The sequence below is a fragment of the Epinephelus lanceolatus genome, chromosome 10, assembly GCF_041903045.1.
Source record: "Epinephelus lanceolatus isolate andai-2023 chromosome 10, ASM4190304v1, whole genome shotgun sequence".
Lineage (NCBI taxonomy): Eukaryota > Metazoa > Chordata > Actinopteri > Perciformes > Serranidae > Epinephelus > Epinephelus lanceolatus.
Genome location: NC_135743.1, coordinates 34,490,231 through 34,510,809, shown reverse-complemented (window position 1 = coordinate 34,510,809; position 20,579 = coordinate 34,490,231). Strand labels below are relative to the sequence as shown.

Sequence of the window (20,579 nt, the reverse complement as noted above, 5' to 3'; positions counted from 1 at the left end):
AACAGAATGCAATTTAACTTGTCTAACTTTAGATTTATTTCAGTTTTATGCAGTAGTGCGTACATAATAGACTTATGTATGCTACTTTTGTGCAGTATTTAGACACACACCTGCAATCGTGTGCTATGGGCATTGTGCAATTCAATCTAGCACTTTACTATTTAGTGCAATTCATTCTAGCATTTTACTATTGGATGCAATTTTGAGCAATGTGCAATATAACAAGTACTTAAACAGACAGACACTTTAGCACTTGGCACTCTTGCACTCTACACTTTAGCACTCGTCACTTTAACTAGCACTCAGGCACTTTATAAATTGATATCTAAAAATTCCTATGGTCTCACAACTCTTGGTCTACTATGTCTCTGTGTATGTTGTTTTGCTTGTCTTACTCTTACTTACTAAGTAATTGTTTATTAATACATATTGTCCCGTTTTTAAAAAATAAATAGGCTAAATAAAATAAAATTCAGCGAAAAAAAAAAGGTAAGGGAAACATAAGATTGAGAAGGTATGGACATGCTTCCTTCCAAAGTTATTTATTGTATTTTCCTAATTTTCCTAATTTAAAGTCAGAATTACATTTTTTCCTCTTACCTGTAGTGCTATTCATTAACCTTTATTGTTTTGGTGTGGGTTGCAGTGTGTTGGCGATATTGGCAGTAGAGATATCTACTTTCTACAGTGGGTATCTATAGTGGGTATAGTAGACACTCAGACTGTGTTGCTAAAAGTGCCAAAAAATCAATTAAAAAGACTAATCAGCGATGTGTCTTTCCAGAAATCATGACCCCGTTGCTCAAGATAATCCACAGATCTTGCTGTGACCAGTTTCATGTACGAACTATTTTTTTCTACCTAGAGATCCACCAACTGTATCACTGCACAGAAGGAAATGTGCATCTGCACATGGACGAAAGGCTTGGCTCATGACAGCATGACGTGAACATTAATGGCGTACTCGGAAGAGCTGTAATCTTAGCTAGCTAAGGGTGCTAGCTGAAGTAGCAGTAGATGCACGCTTCCTTCTGCTTTGTGATACAGTAGGCGGGTGTAGATTGGTAGATACATGAAACTGCTCACAACAAGATCTGTGGATTATCTTGAGTAACCAGGCCATGATTTCTGGAAAGAGACATTGCTGATTACTTTTTTTTTTATGTTTTTTTTTTGTGGCACTTTTAGCATCACAAACTGAGTGTCCTCTATACCCACTATATTCGAGAGAAAGCAGACATCTCTACTGCTGATATCTCCAACACACAAATACTCACACCAAAACAATCAAGGTTGATGAAAAGCACTACAGGTAAGAGGGGGAAACAATAGTATTTTTGATTTTAGGGTCAACTGTCCATTTAAATTAGGAAAATACAATAAATAACTTTGGAAGGAAGCATGTCCATACCGTCTTCATCTTGTGTTCCCCTTAGCTATTTTTAGCTGAATGAAAAATTAGGGGTCATCCCTATGTTTCCAGGGTTCTATGTTTCCCGGGTTCTATGTTCCCCACTTAACCCTGCAAAAAAGCTTCTGTGTTCCCCGCTTACACCAAGAGGGTTCTGGGTTTCCCGCTTGGTTTAGCGGGCAACATAGAACCCGGGAAACATAGAAACTTTTTTGTGTAAGTGGGGAACATAGAACCCGGGAAACATAGAACCCTGGAAACATAGATACGCTCCCAAAAATTAAACCCGGGAGGTGGAGCTGTGTTGGCATTTGAAGTGAGGCTTCACAAATACTGTAATAAAAATACCTAAATAATGAGTAATGTCATTTGGTTGTGACATTAAAAGAGCTGGTTGGTGGAAACAGATTGCTCCCATGACTGATTGATTCCACCTCTTCCCAAAAGTCCCATGCTGCTGTAAGATCTGAGGTCAATGGAAATGAATAGATGCTTGCTTAATCTATCAAGACAGAGTTTCACAAGAACAATAAATTAAAAAAAATGAATGAAAATGAATTAAAAAGCATTTCATAAGCTGGATTCTTGTGTTTTAAATATGCTGAACTAATATCTAGTTAAGGACAGGTTATAATGTTTTGGTTATTCTGTGGTTGTCGCAGTATGTTTTAGGTTTTCTATGAGGGTTAATGTTGCTGGTAGTTATTGTTTACTGTAAATTCTAAGGGCAGTGCAGCATGGACTGACCCCTGACCAAGTGACCCTGATGGTGACAATAAAAAATCGCCTTAAACGGACATGAGCACTGTTTTCTCCCGTCATATCACTGTGCCATGTCAACCATAAACTCCAGACTTATCCCCCCCCCCCCGTCCTTTTCTTCTGCCTGCTTATTTTCCCTCACAGGCAGTAATTTCATGTTCTCTTTTTTCTGATTGCCGTGGTTTTAATATGTTGAAAACACATCAGACAAATAAGTATTAATTTATGTCAAATCTTGCTGGGGCTTTTTGTTCCTCTGCAGCCGCTGCCTCATCAGGTCACCCTGCAGCTTCTGCTCAGCATTCAATTAAAGTCCCTCGTCCCATCAGAGCAGATCACATCAGTGCTGCACCTACTGGCTGCTGCTGGACCCTGCCTGCTTGCCTGTCTGCTGCCCAGTGCTGTAGTGGACACTGGGGTGGTGGATGTGCCATTATCCTGGCAAAACTCATTGTGGTTTCAATCAAAGGGAGGCCAATACATGATCACATTCTGTGTTTTGCAGAAAGACCAATGGGCGATGCCGTCAGCTGCTATCCCAGCCAAGCTGTGCTCCTCACAAGCTGCTGACAGATATCTGTTGGTGTTGGTGCAGAGGTTCTAGATTCCACAGGTGTTGGCTCATGAACTGGGCTGTCTTTGACAGAGCTGGGGTATGACTGGCATTGGGAAGTATAAAATCCGAGACTGGCTTGACAATCAGGGAGAGCAAACAAGGTGCCCTGGAGTGCAGTAAACCACAGACAGGCCCTGCGTGAGTATTTTTTTCATCACCCCTCAGAGAACCAGAGGAAACACAGTCGTTGCCGCCACCATGAGCCGCAGCCCTGAGAGGATCTCATCCTACCGCCGTCACTTCGAGGACAGCAGCAGCTCATCCTACCAGGTCAGGGTGTCCAGTCCATCCCCCACCAGGAGAGATGCCCGTCATGCTTCTGCTGGCTACCCCTGCAGAGCCGGGGCCGGCACCATGCGTGTGGAGTCAATGGGACGAAGGACTGCCTCGGCTGCACGCAAGACTCGCATGGTTGGAGCAGGGTAAGCTCTGTCTCCTACAGTGCCAATGTTTATAGAAGGCTTTACAGTGAGATTATTATTTGCCGTAAAATGTTTGTGAAAGTGCAAAGTGCAGTTTTCAGTTATTTTCCAGTCTTTTTTTAATACTTTTATTACGTTTACATTTTCTCATGAAGTACCATCTAACGCTTCTTCAAATTTCATGTCCTTGGCTCACGGTTGGCTTTTCAGTGTGGGTGTAGGAGCCTTGGTCTGTGTTGGGCCAAATGGAGAACCCGCTGTAGATCTGGATGTGGCTGCAGCTGAAAACCAACAATTCCTCAGCACCCGCACAACTGAAAGACAGGAGATGATCATCCTCAATGACAGACTGGCTGTATACATTAACAAGGTAAAACTGCTTTCAAACTAACCACATTTTATTTCTTCCGTCAGTGCTGATAAATATACTTTTCAGGCCTGGCTAAAAATGCCTTTTGTTGAAAAATGGAACCATATTATTCTCAGCTCTGTGAGCACAAGGACAGGAAACATATTGTGGTGTCTGGTTTAGACACACTTGAAATCACAGGTTTTCTTGTGGTGACAGGTTCGATCACTTGAGCAGCAGAACAAGCTGTTGGAAGCAGAGATCCAGGCCTACCAGAACCGCTTTGAGAGTCCAACCGGTCTGCGCCTCCTGTATGAGGAACAGCTGAGAGAGCTGAAAAAGATTGCTGACCAGATGAGAGTTCAGCGGGTGAGACAGAATTCTCCAAGCCGCACATTGTCGCTTTTTTTTTTCTTTTTACATTTCAGACACTCAATAGAGCATAAAGACTGAATTCCTAGTTTCCGGCAAAGGTTTACACCTCACTGAGCTGTGAAAGATCCATCCAAGCAACGATACAAGACGTCAACTTGGTGTTTTCAAGGTTCCTTACCTGGTAACAGGCTTATTTCTGGCAGGCAAATGGAGAGGTGCCTCAGCGTGTTAAGGTGTCATGGAGTACAGCTGTCATCAGCTATGTTTTATTCACAGATGAGATGGCTTGATTGTAGACACACACACACACACACACAGAGGAATGAAGATATAAAATGCAAAATTCAAAAGTGGCTGATCTACATTTTGCACACACCCTTGCACACACCTCCAAATCTAATAGACGACCACATTACTTCTGGCTTCTTGGTTTTCAGGATATTTCCTTGGCGGCTAAGGACTCTACAGCTGCTCAACTAGAGGCAATCAAAATCAAATATGAGGAGGCAGTGGAGCTGAGGAAGAAAGCCGAGTTAGAAATCGAAGCCTTCCGTCCAGTAGGTTACTTTTTATTAACCAATATCTCCTTAATCATCAAATTAATTTACAGTCCCAAACCCGAATGATAATCATGGTGTGTGCTCTTCAGGATGTTGACAAAGCCACCTCCTCGCGCATTGCTTTGGAGAAGAAGCTGGAGCAGCTGGAAGTTGAAATTGAATTCCTGAAACGGGTCCATCAGCAGGTGGATAACATCATCACATAAGATTATGTATTAAGCTTATGTATTTAGTTTGCCTTTTATTTTCATTATTGCTAAATATTTCTTATTTTTTCAGGAAATTGATGAGCTCATGAAACAAATCTACGCAGCTCATGTCTCAGCTCAGAGTGCATTCACCCTACCTGACCTGGCAGCTGCTTTGAAGCAAATCCAAGCCCAGTATGACGACATTGCAGCCAAAAATCTCCAGGTAAGATTATCACACATTAGCACAGTCTGAAGTCAAGTTCTCTTTGTTTTAGGTTAAATTAATGTGAATATTTCATCACTTATTTTTAGGAGATGGATTCATGGTATAAAAACAAGTTTGAAGATCTGACCAGTAAGACATCAAGGCACGTGGATAGGGTTCGAGGCATTCGGGATGAAATAGCAGGCGCCAAAAAGGATGTGAGTATGAAAAGTGATACTGAATAAATGAGCCTTAACTAACTACTGATACTGAATGACTACAATGACGAATATAAAAATATCTCCAGATCCAAAGCAAAGATCGTGAGTTGGATGCCTTGAGGAGCAGGAATGAAGCTCTTGAGGCCAAGATCCGAGAGGCACAAGAGAGGTACAAGAAGGAACTGGAAGACCTGCAGGTAAAGACAAGCTAATGTAGTCAAAGGATGCACACCTGATCTCACCAGAGTCAGTTGTGAACATATATGCTTACTTTCATGCATTCAGGCACAAAGCCACCATATGAATTCATTCGTACAGTAATTTAATGGCTCTGTTAACCTACTAGGCCCGGATTGAGGCCCTGCAGCTTGAGCTAAAATCCACTAAGGAAAAAATTGCGCTGCACCTGCGTGAGTACCAGGAGCTCCTGAATATCAAGATGGCTCTGGAGATTGAGATTACAACATACAGGTGAAGGAAGAATAACTTAAGAATTAGTGCCATGAAATATATGTAAATTAATGTAAAGAAAAAATATTGTCATTTTGAATATTTGTTTTTTGTTACAGAAAACTAATTGAGGGAGAGGATCTGCGGCTCTCTGGCATGATGCAAACCCTGTCTCTTGCCAGCTGTAGCATGAGCGCCATTGGTGGTGGGATGAGCTCCAGTGGAGGAGGAATGGGTGGGGTTGGTGGTGTTGGTGGCATGGGTGGCGGAATGATGGGAGGTAGTGGTGGAGGTGTTGGAGGCATGGGGAGTGGAGTAGGAATGGGGGGGTTCTCAGGTGCAGGAGGCATGGGCACAGGTTCAGGCAATCTTGCTGGAGGAATGGGTAGAAGAATGGGTGCTGAAGGTCCTGATGACAAGACGGGTCCTGCTGGTAGGACAGGTGGGGCAGACATTGGTAGTAGTCATAGATTTGGAGCTGGGGGTGTAGGTGTAGGAGCTGGCACAGGGGGTGTGGGTACTGGTGGAGGAGTGGGTGCTGGAGGAATGAGTGGTGTGGGCGCTGGGGCTGGAGGAGTGGGCACTGGGGCTGGAGGTGTTGGCACTGGTGCTGGAGGAGTGGGCGCTGGGGCTGGAGGTGTGGGCAGTGGTGCTGGAGGTGTGGGTGTTGGTGGAACTTTGGGATTTGGAGCCGGAGGCATGGGTGACAGTGGCGTGGATGGTGTTGGAATGGGTGTAGGTAGTGGTGCTGCAAGTTCAGCTGGCATAGGCGGCACTGGTACAGGGTTCAGTGGAGAAATTGGTGGTGTTGGTGGAGGAACGGGTGGTGGAATTGGTGGAGGTATAGATGGGGATGGAGGTAAAGATCGTGGAATGGGTCTTGCTGGAATGGGCGGTGGAATCGAAGGCAGTGGAGGAACTGAGGGTGTGGGTGGAGATGTTGCACTTTCAGGTACTGGTGGAAAGGGGAAGATTGGTGGAGGAATGGGTGGCACTACCAGTACCAGGATGGGATATGGATCCAATGGATATGACGACAACAATGATCCCTATGCAGAGCAGGCTGTGGAGCTGACGGAGAGGAGGACAGTGCTCATTAGGTAAAGGTACCATCAGGTATCTTTTTTGTTTCTCTCAAACATATTATTTTTATTGCAGCACTAAAGCTCATAAAATGATGCCTTTGATTAACAAAGAATGACTTAAGGTATCTTAACCTGCGTTATGATAGGGTTAGGCGTAAGGCTAGCATACAGCTGCTTTGGGGTTCAGAGGTCCAATGAGCTTCTTCTGGTTACCTTAGCCCTCTGCATGTCCTTTCCTCCCCTACAGAACAGTTAGAAATGAGGACGATGATGTGGTGGAGATGGACCACCAGGAACAAACCTACACCATCTCCGGCGCAGCCGATGACTCTGACGAGGAATGAGCAGCACAAATTCCCAAATGACCTCCTCCCGCCCTTAAACCACCACACCCCTCTGAGCTTTGCACTGACCAGAGCCCATGTCTGGGCATTGACCTTCGCCCTTTGCCCTGGACAACAAGACCATGAATGACCCTTTGCCACAGAGTGAAACCTTCACCTCATAGGCTTTAAATATGCCTCACTAGCAGCACTCAACATGGTCTCTAAACCTTTGTGTGCCTCACACACCCCCCCCCCCTTCTTTTCTACTTGCTCAAAATAAAGCTATCAGCATTCAATTACCTTGTCTTTGTTTTGATTTGATGTCTTTTTTAGCATTTGTGTTTGAAGTGCCTTACAAGGACACTGAATGTTATCACTACTATTTTCATGAAATGCTGGTAATTCTGCACAACTGAAAGAGATGTTGCATATTTTGATAGCAAAGGCTTGAGAGGATAAAGAGTGAAAAAAGGGGAAAAGGAAGTAGTGGGCAGCAAAAACACAGAGAAAGACAGTCACCTGAGGGTCAAGGCGGTCGCCCTGACACTTTCTGGAGGGCTAAGGAATCTGTCAGTCAAATTCTGTCCTGCAGCGGAGTGACGGCACACAGCCGTTTCCTGTCCTCATTCCATCCACATCCACACCTTTTCCTCCTGCTGCTGATTGGGAGCGATTGGATCTGGGCAGCAGATGCCAAACACACTCAGTGTCCTGCTCAGGGGCTTCGAGCCGAGACATGCAACACACCAATCCTCTGAGAGAAAGTGCAACAAAAGATGGAAATGGGACCAGTGTTATTATGGCAGCAATAACATTATTGTGACATTATTATTATTGTTATTATTATTATAATGGAGAACATCCTAATATTATTTCACAGTGGGATGCTTCTACATTAGTGGAACCCTAATATATTTTGCTTTTGAAGATGGGAAAGATCAAAGTATTTAAGGAAAGTAAGAAAAGCACACATTTAAATGTTAAATGCCTAATATTTACTGTTTCAAATGTGGGTTGGGTTAACATCCTAATTTTCTGAGAGCTTGGTGTGAAATATGTGCAATAAAACAATTACATTTCTCACTCAAGAGAAATGGTAAATATTTGAAGGATTAAGGTATGAAAAAAATGCAGAAATCCAATTTTTATACAATCAGACTTGTGGTTTAAGTAACAATATAATAATAAACAAGCAATAGGGCCTCTGAAATAAAAGCAAGAAATTACCGTAAACATTGTCAGAGCCAATGCGCCTCCAATCAACATTTTACTGTATTGTATCATTGCTTAATACATCATTTACGATGATTATGCGCAGACGTCATGTTGAAATAATAAATATTTCGCTCGGACATCATTTCCACAAGCTCATCCCACCCGGACACGCAGGAGACAATTAGTTTGAACCCAGAACTGTCAGTCGGAGATATAATGAGGAGACGGTCATATCATTAGGATACAGTTTGTTACAGCGAATTATCAATGTGCATCCAACCCGAACCATGTATATACATATAAATCAGCCTATAGCTTGCATTTAGGGTGAAGTTCAAGATAAATTCTCTCCTCATCAATATGATGGGATGGAATTTATTATCAATATAATTAACAGACAAGGGAGACAGTGTGTGTGTCTGTATGTGTGCGTGTGTGCGTAATGCGGAGCTCTCCATGGTGCTCCGTCTCCACAGTGGAAACACTGACGCACTGGAAAAGACGAGTGCAGTCGTATCATTAAAATAATAAATAAATAAATAAATAAATAAATAAAACGTAAATTTGCAAAAGGTCATATAAATGTTCATATAAAATTTAATACATAAATCTGCTTGTGCATTCTCTACAAATATTTCAAACGACACATTTTAATGGGGCAAATTATCATTATTATTATTTTATTTCATTTATTCATTTTTATTTTTATTATTATTATAAAAAGGTCCGCTACAAACCTGTTTAAAAACTATATTTTTACTATATAAAACAAGACATGAAAAGTGAAATAAAGCAATAAAATGGTCCGATATTTGTTCAGATAATAACCATGACTTCGGCTAAAACATCTGGCCTCATTCAAACATGTAATGCAGTCAAGGTTACGTGTCTTTAAGCATGCACTTTGCCTTTATAGTTGTTTTGCTCACACTATGAGTTTGCAGAAACACACCGCAGAGCCAACTGGGTCACTAACCTCCATCCTATATGAAAAATGCAGCCTACTCTGAGCGGAGGGAAAGAGCTGCCCATATTCAACAAGAAGGGCAAAAGTTGTGACTCCCTTTGAAACCTGTGATTTTCTGTCACTTTGTGCATATGCTTTGGGTGGCTAAATCCCAATTAGGGTCGGCTGACACGCTGCTCCATTCACGCAGAGCCCTGCCTGCATACATTTGCCTAGGAATGAACTTCTCAAATAGATTTCCTGCTAAATGCGTTGGACAGCAGAGAGAATCGGCCTGAGTGACACTTTCTTTCTGAGGCGCTCGAGTGAGAAAAGGTATGAATTTATAAGGTACACCGAAACATATCAATTCACGCAACTTCACACGCTTTTATCCAAGTCTCCTCATGCGAGACAAAGTGAGTTTAAGTCAGGGAAATGCGGCCTGAAAAAGCCCGGCGCAAAAAACTTTGTAGAGACTTTGAATACCGAAATGGTGCAGCCCACTTCGGGGGGAAAAAAGAGAGGAGGCTCTCTTGAATGAAATCACGCATGAACAGCATTGAATCAGGTGCCGTTTATTCGGCTCCTCTCTAATGCGATTTTGAATATTAGTCTGGGTTAAAATCCCAATCATGTCATCTGGTGGGAGTCCCATACAAGCATAATTACTATTCAAACGCGTCGCTAATGTCCCACCCGCATCAAGGCAGCTGGTCTGCCCTTGGAGCAGCTTGCATCTTTCCCCAGGTTTCTCACAAAGTAAAACACCTTTATTCGATGGTGGCGGTGGTTTTCAATAAAGAATAGAAAGGCGAGGAATAAGATAAACAGGCCTGTCCGAAGCTTTTCTCTTTGTCTGAGAGCGGGCTCACATCTGAAAGGAATAATAAGTTCTGATTCTTTTGCTGGACAGAGTTCAACCTGTCCAGAACACCAAAAAGCATGAGGATTTAAGTTTTCTTTTTTAATTTAAAGAAGTGTGACCAAATAAATGTGAGAGGTGCCGAAGGTGTGGGCTTGCATGTGGAGAAATAAATGGATTTAGACAAACACAGAGTCATTTCTAAGACGTGGGAATCTGTGAGAAATAGGCCACATTGCTAAGTGGGACAATGATTGGGCTCTTCTGAATAGACCCAAACAAAGTTTATGGGTCGACATAAAAAATGTGTTTTCTTCGGAGCTCAGAGGGGTCTTAAATGGTAGGCCATTGAAACCAGTCCAGGAGAGGTGGTGGTGAACCCTTGGCACCCCTGAAGTATAGTCAGGGAGCATGAATGGAGATCCCTGGTGGGGCATTGCTCTCTGTATTTACCGCGTTGCTTTGCAGACAGGTTGTTCCTCTATATTCATGGCTCATTAATGGCCAACCAGTTAAATCAGAGCCCCACCGTTTAAACAGTTAAAATCCAAAAAAGGCTGGCAAGAGCCAGGCAGGGCCGCTCATAAAAACGTCACCCTCCTCTCTCCCAACTCCGATTCTTCTCAGCTCGTTATTTACGTTTATTAAAGAGAGTTCATTTAAGAGAAGCGCACTGGCGGAATGTTGTTGATGGACTCCGCAATATTGTCCCAGAATAAAGATCCGACCATGTAATTAATGTGTCTTTTTTCTTTTAAAAAAGAAGGAGGAACAATACCGCCGGTCAAGCCATTTAATTTCATTTAATTTTCCATCCCATTTGCTCCCAACACTGTTTTCACTCTGACACCAAGTCTTTTGAGCGCTCTTCGGGGCTTCGGAGCGCACAGTGGAGCGGGGATTCACCCCAGCGACTTCTCCGCAAACAGAAAGGAAACGTCTTTGCCCCCCCTCCCTCCTCGGAGAATAATTAATTTCACTGTGGAGAAGTGCGGGGCTTTAAAAGCAGCGCAGGGGTGGATGGGAACCAGCCGCAAATGGCGAGGCGTTAATAAATAACCTCTCCGCACAGCCAGGCGCAAACATTGCGCCCATTGATGAGATTGTTCGCGTGTCGTTCAGGCTCTTTGAGACTGTGGAGGAGCGCAGGGAGGAGATAGAGAGGGGAGCAACACGGGATGCCTGCAGAGACAGAGGGAGATTAATGTCTATTAGTTTATTTACAACATTTTATTATAGACATTTATACACGAAGAGATTTTAAACTATGCTGACATTAATGAATGCTCTGATTCAATCTGAAGATTGTGTTTCATGTTGGTTTTGTGTTCTGTATTTTAATCATTGCTACTAAATGCTGCATGAAGGTATAAAACTGATCATTCCTGAGCATTTTATCATTTCATATTCTTTGTTATAATATCCTGGAGATGTTGGGGCATCTCAACTAGAGGCTACTTGTCCACAGTGGGCAGGTCAGAGGTCAACATGATCATGGTCTGCACTGATCTCCCACAGGTTCTTGGTCTTCTTCTCTGTGCATCACTGCATCATCAAAAGGCTCCATCAACTTTAAACAACCTGCTGCACTGAGCCACATGCTGGAGACACAATACACTTTATGATTGCATGCCATTAACACAAGTGAACCAACAAGTGAATCAATCATTTAAGTCATGTGGTCTGAAGTAATGTGCAGAATTATATTATATATTATGCCCATGATAATATGAATGCGGTCACAGCTGGATTGATGGTGCCATTACTTCAAAGTTCTGAGTCAAATGTTACATTTGACTTTTAATATCATGTTGCAGTAAAATCATACATCTCCATATTTTTGCAATTTTTTTTATTTTATTTTTATTTATTTTTTTTACATATATATAGTATTAAATAATAATTACTATGGGAAAATCCACCTACTTCAAATTATATAAACTATAAAAAAGCAGCTGTAGGCCTACTATCAGAAATATGTAGTGTCACAAAAGTGAAAGCAGAGCAGCTTTACTTAACTCGTGCAAAGTTTTGGAGATACATGGTTTTCATAGGACAGGACATGATTTCTTTTATTTTATTATATTGTAAAATCAATCAGTCAATCAAGACACTCAAGCCAGTTAGTTGAACACCTTGAATCAATCATTTAATCACAATCATTTCTATCATATTCCACTTTTTTTGCATTAATCATGGATTTAAAATGGCCATATCAAATTAAATACTGAATGATTAATATTTCTGATCTTCCCCTAATAAAGATTTTTTGTCACATATGATATTATGAATTGCCCTGTTGCCTTCCATTCTTTAAAAAATAATTCTAAATGTAATATTTCACTAAAACAGATGCCTGAATTTAGCTATTAACCAAAAATATCCTAAAATTATATGTGTATTTCTCCTCACCCTTGCAGATCAATGCAGCAGAAAATACGTGTTGAATGAGGAGGACAAGACAAGAAAACCACAAGTGTGTGTGCGTTGGGAAGATGGTGCAGGTTTTTTTTCCTCCTCTCTTCCTGCTGCTGGTTCCTTTTCAGTACCTGCCTGATCTCAACCCGGCACACGCCGAGAGTCAATAGAAGTTAACAAGTCCTCTAAACTTTCCTGCTCTTTTGTTAAACTAAGGAAACAAAGGAGGAGGGAGAAGAAAGCGCTTTGAAGTATATAAAACCCAAAGAATGCCAGCCAAGTAGATTTAAAGTAGCCACTGATTTCCAAAACCCGGCTTGAAAGGGAAGAATGGAAAAGGGTGAGGATTTATGGAGAAATTATACAGTGGATTTGTCAGTTAAAATATCGGAACTGTCTCTGGGACAAAGCCACATGCTGAGGATTAATGGTTGCTGTGGACCTTTGATTCTGCTCCCTCTTTTCTCTGCCCTTGACAAATTGGATTTTGGGGATGGGAAGGTCGCCTGGCCCTTTGTGTCTCTTGACCGTTTTGGAGCAATTCATTATGCGGCGGGGTGAGGGAAAGTCTCCATGTGACCAGGCCGGCCCGTTTTCCCTGTCCTCACAGCTGCTGGGAGAGCCCAACTCTCTCACACTCACTTACACACACACACACACACACACACACGCACACACTCCTCACTGCTGCTGCAAACTCAGGACCGCTTCGCCCCCTTTAAACTACCTTATAGCACAGCATCACCTCTCTGCACCCCCCCTTCCCATACACACTTGCATCCTGAGGTCGGGAGGGGTGGAGGGTGTGGAGAGGAGGGGGGCCACCTTGGCTGCACCATCACTAGAAAAGCCGGAGAGCTTAACGCCACCGCGTCACTCTGAGGGCGGATATCGGCCGGTCCTCATCCTCTCTTCATCTTCCTCCTCCTCCTCCTCCTCTTCTTCTTCCTCCTTCCCTGCACTCTCCCCACTCGGTCTCCATCAGTCTTCATGGTTCTGATCTCACCCCACGCCATGCAAGCCACCCGGGCGTCCACCACCGTCAGTGTGTTTGCGGACTGCAGCATCCCGGCCGGGCTCCGGATAGGACCGGTACCGGGCATCTTCAAACTCGGGAAGTACGTGTCGGATCGTAAAGAAGTTGGACCCAAGAAGAAGGTAAGTTTAAAACACTGAAAACCTTTTTTTTTTAAAAAAAATAAATAAATAAATAAATAAATATGATCATCTCTAAATTTTAGATTAATTTAATGCATTTGACCATGCAGCCTGAAAAGGGCTCTTATTTTGAAATATTTTGAGGTGATGCGGGTCATTCAGGTGCACTGGATAGCTTTGAGTAAGGGTTGCTATTTTTGAATTAACTTTTAATTTTTAATTTATCACCAATTTAGTTACTGTAAAACTTTTTTCCAAACAGTTTTACTATTTTTCTTCTATTTTTTTTGTAAGAAAATTTAGCAACCACTTACAAAAATAACCCATTTAATATCCAAACACACTATTTTATATTCCCTTTAAATTTTAGTTAAAAACAAACAGACTGATTTGGATTTTAAAGCTGCACTGTCAAACTCCATCGGGCCTTCGCTTATTAATTGGTTTGGCCTGTCAAGTTGGAAATAATTGCGCTCCATTAGTGGCCGACTTGTCAGTCTGTGCTTCTACTTAACCGGCCTAATGGGCGACCCGGCTGTGCTGTGTGGGATTTCATGCCCTCAGCCGCTTCACATTTCACCGCCTGGCGGGCCTGTTATCCCGATGAGCCGTTTAATGTTAATGTAATCCGGCCACAGAAAGATGCCACTGAGGCCGGGCCGCAGCCTGGGGCTACGAAAAATGCTTATTATAATAATGTTAACACTGATAAAAGATAAAATTAAAGGAAATTCATGTTAATGGACTGGGGTTGTTCTGGATAACAGTAGTGTGGTGGTATTTTTTTGGAAGTCCAGATGAGCAAATAATTAGAAAATAAAAGTCTCCAGAAATTTAAAAAAATAAATTAAAAATCAGCTTAAAAAAATACAACTTTCAAACGCTATTTTTACACGCACAGGATAAAACAATTTGCGGCTCTAACCGCACCCTGTTATTGTTGCAGCTGTCAGCGGGTTGTGATTGATGCGTCTAAATGCGTGGCCCCGGGCCGCCGGCGATCATCAGGTGCAATCTCTGTGTCAAATGTCACGCTTCGATCTTTAATGTCCTTGAACAGTTTAGAAACGCTCTGACACTCCTCAAATTCGTTTCCCATATCAACTCAATTAGGCCCGAGTGTCATTCTCTTTAGTAAATTACCAGCAGAGCGGATAAAGACGCATTAAGCGCGTTTTGGTCATGCGTGGCCGCAGCACCTCCAGGTAATACTGCAGACAGCAGTGATGGGCGACGATGCTGGTGAGAAAATTCGTTCAATTAAAATATGAATAAACAAATAAATGAGTTTAATCGATACAAATTGAGATATAAATAAATTTTGGAGAGGAAAACAGCAAAATGTGCTCGTTTAAGTATTTCTTTAGGTATTTGTTTCAACTTCTACCTGCATGTGTTTGTCTATGAGAGCCATGGTATTCATATTCCCAATCATTCCTGTCATAGTCATAGTGAAGCTCACGCACACTCTGACTCTTTGTTTGCTGGCTTAGATCCGTTTGGTTCGGGGGGAGTTTGTGGATGAGTCGGGCTGTCCCGTGCCAGACTGGATCGGATTGATCCGCGCCGCCAGAAACAGTCAAGAGCAAAACCTGGAGGCTGTGTCGGACTTACCTGGCGGACAGGTGAATTTTCATCACATCACACTCTTTAAAGGCCAATGTCAGATTTTACCCCTCCACCATTTGGACACTTCATCTCTGTTTCTATTCCCTTTTATGATTTAAGATTTTCTACCGCGTGCTGAGAGAAATCCCTGCAGGAGAGGAGCTCAGTGTTTGGTACTCCAACGCTCTGGCCCAGTGGTACGACATCCCCACCACGGCCACTCCCACGCACGACGAGAAAGGTAAATGAGACTGCTAATAATGATCCAGGGGGGGAGAGCTTAACCAAACGGCCTGCTGTCTGGAGATGAAATAATTTATTAGCTACAGGTAAATTGTGAGTTTAGTTGTGATAATAATAATAATTCAAATTACTACGCAAAAAGAGAACTTTAGCAGTTTGAATTTATTTTATTTTTCTGATTTTTTTATTGCGCATAATGCTGTTTACTATTAATTCTGGTGTCATGCAACAAACTGTGGTCTGACTCTGACACATCGACATGTTGAAAGGTCTGTCACTGCACAGTTAAATGACTGCCAATACCCGTGATGTCCCTGCTGTATCGCTCAGAGATGGAAATCAATTGCATGTTGTTTTTTCCTCAGGCAACTTTCTTTTCATTTATTCAATTACTGAAGATAGAATACATAAAAACACCAACCTTTTTTTTTTTATAAAATGAAAATAAAATAAATGTAAGAATCGCTTTGCAATTGGAAATAAAGTTCAAATTGTTTGAATAAATGGAGGACATTTTACTTCAGGCCTACATAAGCAGTGATTTGGTGTGGGCCATTGTAATTCAATAATTCAGTAATGACAAGCAAAAATAAATCCGATTGCAAAAAAATATTAGACATCACAGGACATCAAATATAATTGATGAGGAATTATCTTGGCATTAATTACCATGGATATTCTTTCATTTCAGATTATCTGATGGTTTCCTGTGTGGATTAGTTTTGTCATAAATCTGTGTTTGGTCTTTTAATCCGTTTGTTTGGGTTGGTAATGATAATCTGGCGGTAACGCTTTGGGATTATTTCCTATTATGTCCCAATCTTGGCAAAACACAGGAACTAATCCGTATATATAGAGAGGAAATGTGCTGGGAATTCCATCGATTGACGATGATTTTCATTTAGACCCGGAAGGGCCTCTTAACTGAGTAAATATAATAGAAACTGAGCTTTGAATGATATCAAAGTTGCATCGAGAGAAAAATAATAATTGTGAAAAAGTAATTACGGTGCTTGAAGCACACTAGAAGAAAAAAATAAAGGCATAAAACGTCGTGTCTCTGTGACCCTGGAAAAAGAAGAGGCTGGTGATTCAGTTGCGATACGGAGGTTAACAAATGTCATCGCGTCATTAATATTCATGTATTCAAAAGCAAATAAATTCAAAAACAAGTGCTTCACGGTAAATTAGGTGGGTGCGTCAAGGTATTGTGGCCTAATGAATGCTAACTTTTATATGGGGTGTATATTGCCCTGATTCTCCGGCCCAACACACCGTGTGCGCTCCTGGACATACGCTCTCTCCCATTATTAGGCGTCAACAGATGGGCCGGAGCCATTGTTTCTGAAGACTTGCGATTTCAAGCAACAGCTGCTGTCACTTCCACGGGAAAGCGCACAGACCGGGGAAAGTCCCGCATTCAATGCATCGGTTTCTGAGCGCCAGATTGGGCAGGGCGTTTGCTCTTTTGATGGCGATCATAAACAATGGCCCGTATGAGGATTACAAAATCATTACATCTATATTAACCTCTGAGTGCTCGGCTGGGGGTCATTGAATTGGCCTCCTGAGTATATTGCCATTTGGCACCAGATCTTAGAAACAGGATCGCACTCATTATTCCCCCTAAATATCAAGTGATGTGCAGCAGTGACTGATAAAAATGTTACTATTTAAAGCGGTATTTTCAAGGGACCATGGATGCAATGTTTTAATATAACAACCCCCGACCTTAATGCTAAACACTGCATTATGTTTACATGTTCTATTATCCTCTGTTTAATTTATGTGTGCCTGCTGTGTGTTGTTAAAGAGGCACTGGGGGGAAGAGGAGAGTCACTTGTCTGTGTGGGCGTTCACAGGTCTTTCTTTACAGGTTGCCAGACCTGTTATTTTCATTTTACGCACGGACCAGGCATTTTACGCACGGGAATACATTGTATAATTGAATAACTATTGTGTGATTGTATTATCTGGCTTCACGTACTGTTGTGTGACATAATGATCCGCATCCATCTGATCATTAATGCCATGTTTGCTGTTGTCTCTACAGGTGAGGAGCGTTACATCTGCTGGTACTGCTGGAGAATATTCAAATACCCGAACACACTCAAGGCCCACGTCCACTTCCACTGCGCCCTGAGCAACGGGCGGGGGTTTGTGAACAGCGAGCAGGCCAGAGGCACGGAGACCTTCAGCAGGTCACCAAAGTCTGGAGACATCCCTAACACTTCCACCTCTCCGAGGAGCGGGCACAGTAACTCCTCCATCTCAGACTCAGGCAGGCGGGCAGTGGCTTCCTCGCCGTTTCTACACAAAGTGGGACTGTCAAAGAAAAGCAGCTCAGAGGAGCAGGACAGGGCCCTCGACATGAGCGTTACCTCAGCCAGGAACCAGGGACACATCCTCGGCCTCGGCGCCACATCATCAGTTCTGAGCAGCATGGGCTTCCACCCGGGTGTGCGCTCTGCCTTCAAACCGACCGGCATCTCCAAAGTCCCGGGCGCGGACGCCTCCAGAGAGGACGCAAACGGGAAGCTGAGTGGCCTGGGATTCAGCAAACTCATTGGAAACATGAAACCTATCCGCAATGTAGGTGAGACTCTAAATGGAGGAGGGAACCACCCTCCCAAGTGCGCACCTGCAATTATGGACTCCGCATCTCCGATGGTGCCATGCACAAACGCTATCCGAGGTTTCCCGTTGCTGCCTCACATGGAGGAGACATCAGCTTTCAAGCACGTAGAGAGTCGGATGCACTCTGGCCTGTCCCCGTCCCGTTACCCCCAGATGCCCCCTGGACTCCATTTTGAGAGGTTCTCTCTCCCTCACTTCGACGGGGTCAAGACATACGGTGGAGACTGTAACATCCCTCTCATGCCCCTCACTGTCTATAACGGGGAGCTCCTGTACAGCTCACCTTACTATCCGCTCAAATTCCACTTCAGCAACCTCCTCAAGTACCCGGAGTCCATGTCCTACTTTGGTGCGCCGTCACTGAACCATGACCTGGGCTCAATCACCAACATCGACCGGGAGATCGCCATGCACACGCAGCAGCTCTCTGAAATCGCCGCGGAGAAGAACCGCACGAGGTTGGACTCAATCCCCACCGGGAGCGCCAGCAACGCCGGGTCTGGCAAGCCGAAAAAGGGACACTTGTGTCTGTACTGCGGCAAGCTGTACTCCAGGAAATACGGCCTGAAAATCCACATGAGGACTCACACAGGTTACAAACCGCTCAAATGCAAAGTGTGCTTCAGGCCGTTTGGAGACCCCAGCAACCTGAACAAACACATCCGGCTCCACGCGGAGGGGAACACGCCCTACAGGTGCGACTTCTGCGGGAAGGTGCTGGTGCGGAGGCGGGATCTGGAGAGACACGTCAAGTCCAGACACCCCGGGCAGACCGTCAAGAAACTGGACGACAAACCGGGCGGCCTGTTCGAGGACGCAGAGCAAAAGAGCGACAATGACAGTGATGTGGACGTGTGCTTCACCGACGACCAGAGCGACCAAGAGTCGAGCAAAAATAATGACTGAGATGTTTTCATGCCCACAGAGAGACTGCTCATTGACTTTAAATTATGTACACAAGAAAACACGTCATTTAGTCTTGTACTGAACCTTTCATTTTTACATTTTACTGACCCAAGGGCGTCTGAACAACATGGCACAAACATTCCCAAAGTTAAAAAGGAAAAATCGCAGTTTAAATATTACTTTTGATTTAGGGGGTACTTTTGTTTTTGTTTGGTGTTTTATCATGACATATTGGAGGGAAAAATCGATATATTTAGTTGTTATTTACAGTACACTTCAACAATGTTCCCCTGCTCTGCCAAATAACCTGTGGCCTTTAGTTCTGGCACGCTTTTAACCACGCCGAACAAAAGTCTGCCAGAGATGCTGCAGACATTTTCGTTTGACTATAATGCAAATAATCATAATTGTTTTCATATTTTTATGCAAATGGCGAAATCTGTCTTTATCTCCTGCGTCTGAAAATACTGACAATTCTACAAAACCATCAAAGAAACGGCAGACAACACAAGAACTATGATACAACATCGCCTTTCAGTCGCTTTTAAAAAGAAGAAAGTCAAGGCAGTATATGAGACTAAATTACCTCTTAAATTAAAAAAAGGAAAAAGAAAAGAAAGGTAACGACTGTCTTTTGTATCATGTCTCCCCCTGAGATCTATGGATTTAATTAACTAAAGGCCTGATCCAAAAAAAGAGCACTACATTCCATCACTCAGCATGTGGACGCTTTCTGGGAAATTATAAACTGCAAAAGAATTTGATTCTTTTTTATTTTGTTTTTTTTTTCCATTGTGAAAAAAATCACAACTTTCCCGTATTCCCCTCTAAACTGTCAGTTGCACTTTAAAAACAGCAATGGGCATTTTATTTCATCATAACCGATGCATTAAGATTATTATGAACGAACATACTTTCATGACATCCCCCGCGCTTCGCTGAGAAACACACTGGACTTAAATTTGCACTTTTCTTGCCGAGGCACGCTGCTCTGAAAGAAGCAGCAAGCAGCAGCAGCAGCAGCGCCCAGTTTATTTAAGGAATTATTTCTAGAGAAAGAAAATTGTATTGATTGCAGTTATAGCCTATGTAAAGAAGTGTAAAGTATGATATTTCACATTTCAGTGGAGAAGTGTTGTATACGTTTGTTTATAAGTGATATTGTCTATGAGCGCAATATTTTACTCCCGTCAGTCGTTGGTTTTTGAATAAATTTAATTTAAAACATCGTAAAAGTTGTTTGAGGTTTTCTTTTTTTGTCTGTGTTCAAAATCAATAACAACGTTTTCCATGTTGCATCTGATGATGTTCTCTAATATGCATGAGGTTTGGTGTTTTGTGCAGCTGAACAGAGAAATGAGAGAGTCGGGCCTGCAGGAAAACGTCAATGCACAGCTGATGAAGCAAAGCTGTACGAGTCTGTCTCCTTTTTATACTTCTGCCAACAATAATAGTCATAATAATAATAATAATAATAATAATAATAATAATGATTTCTCCTATAAGATGCCTTAGGATTAAATAAAAATAGCAATATTGCAACTAAAAAATACAGATTACAAGTAGGAAGTCCTGCATTAAAACACTACTTAATTAAAGTTAGTATTATT

At 42.6% G+C, this 20,579-nt stretch overlaps 2 protein-coding genes across 2 annotated transcripts; both read left to right on the top strand.

The window, feature by feature from the left end:
* The first annotated feature begins 2,987 nt into the window (after positions 1-2,987).
* On the top strand, positions 2,988-7,222 carry LOC117265514 (desmin). Its single transcript, XM_033640043.2, has 11 exons — positions 2,988-3,211; positions 3,422-3,581; positions 3,780-3,929; positions 4,373-4,492; positions 4,585-4,680; positions 4,775-4,909; positions 4,999-5,109; positions 5,199-5,309; positions 5,459-5,583; positions 5,682-6,662; positions 6,895-7,222. The coding sequence occupies exons 1-11, from the start codon at positions 2,988-2,990 to the stop codon at positions 6,989-6,991; spliced, it is 2,310 nt and encodes a 769-aa protein (XP_033495934.2). The 3' UTR covers positions 6,992-7,222.
* Positions 7,223-13,289: 6,067 nt separating this feature from the next.
* prdm13 (PR domain containing 13) lies at positions 13,290-20,204 on the top strand. Its single transcript, XM_033640107.2, has 4 exons — positions 13,290-13,575; positions 15,069-15,200; positions 15,304-15,424; positions 17,480-20,204. The coding sequence occupies exons 1-4, from the start codon at positions 13,408-13,410 to the stop codon at positions 18,967-18,969; spliced, it is 1,911 nt and encodes a 636-aa protein (XP_033495998.1). The 5' UTR covers positions 13,290-13,407; the 3' UTR covers positions 18,970-20,204.
* Positions 20,205-20,579: the final 375 nt, after the last annotated feature.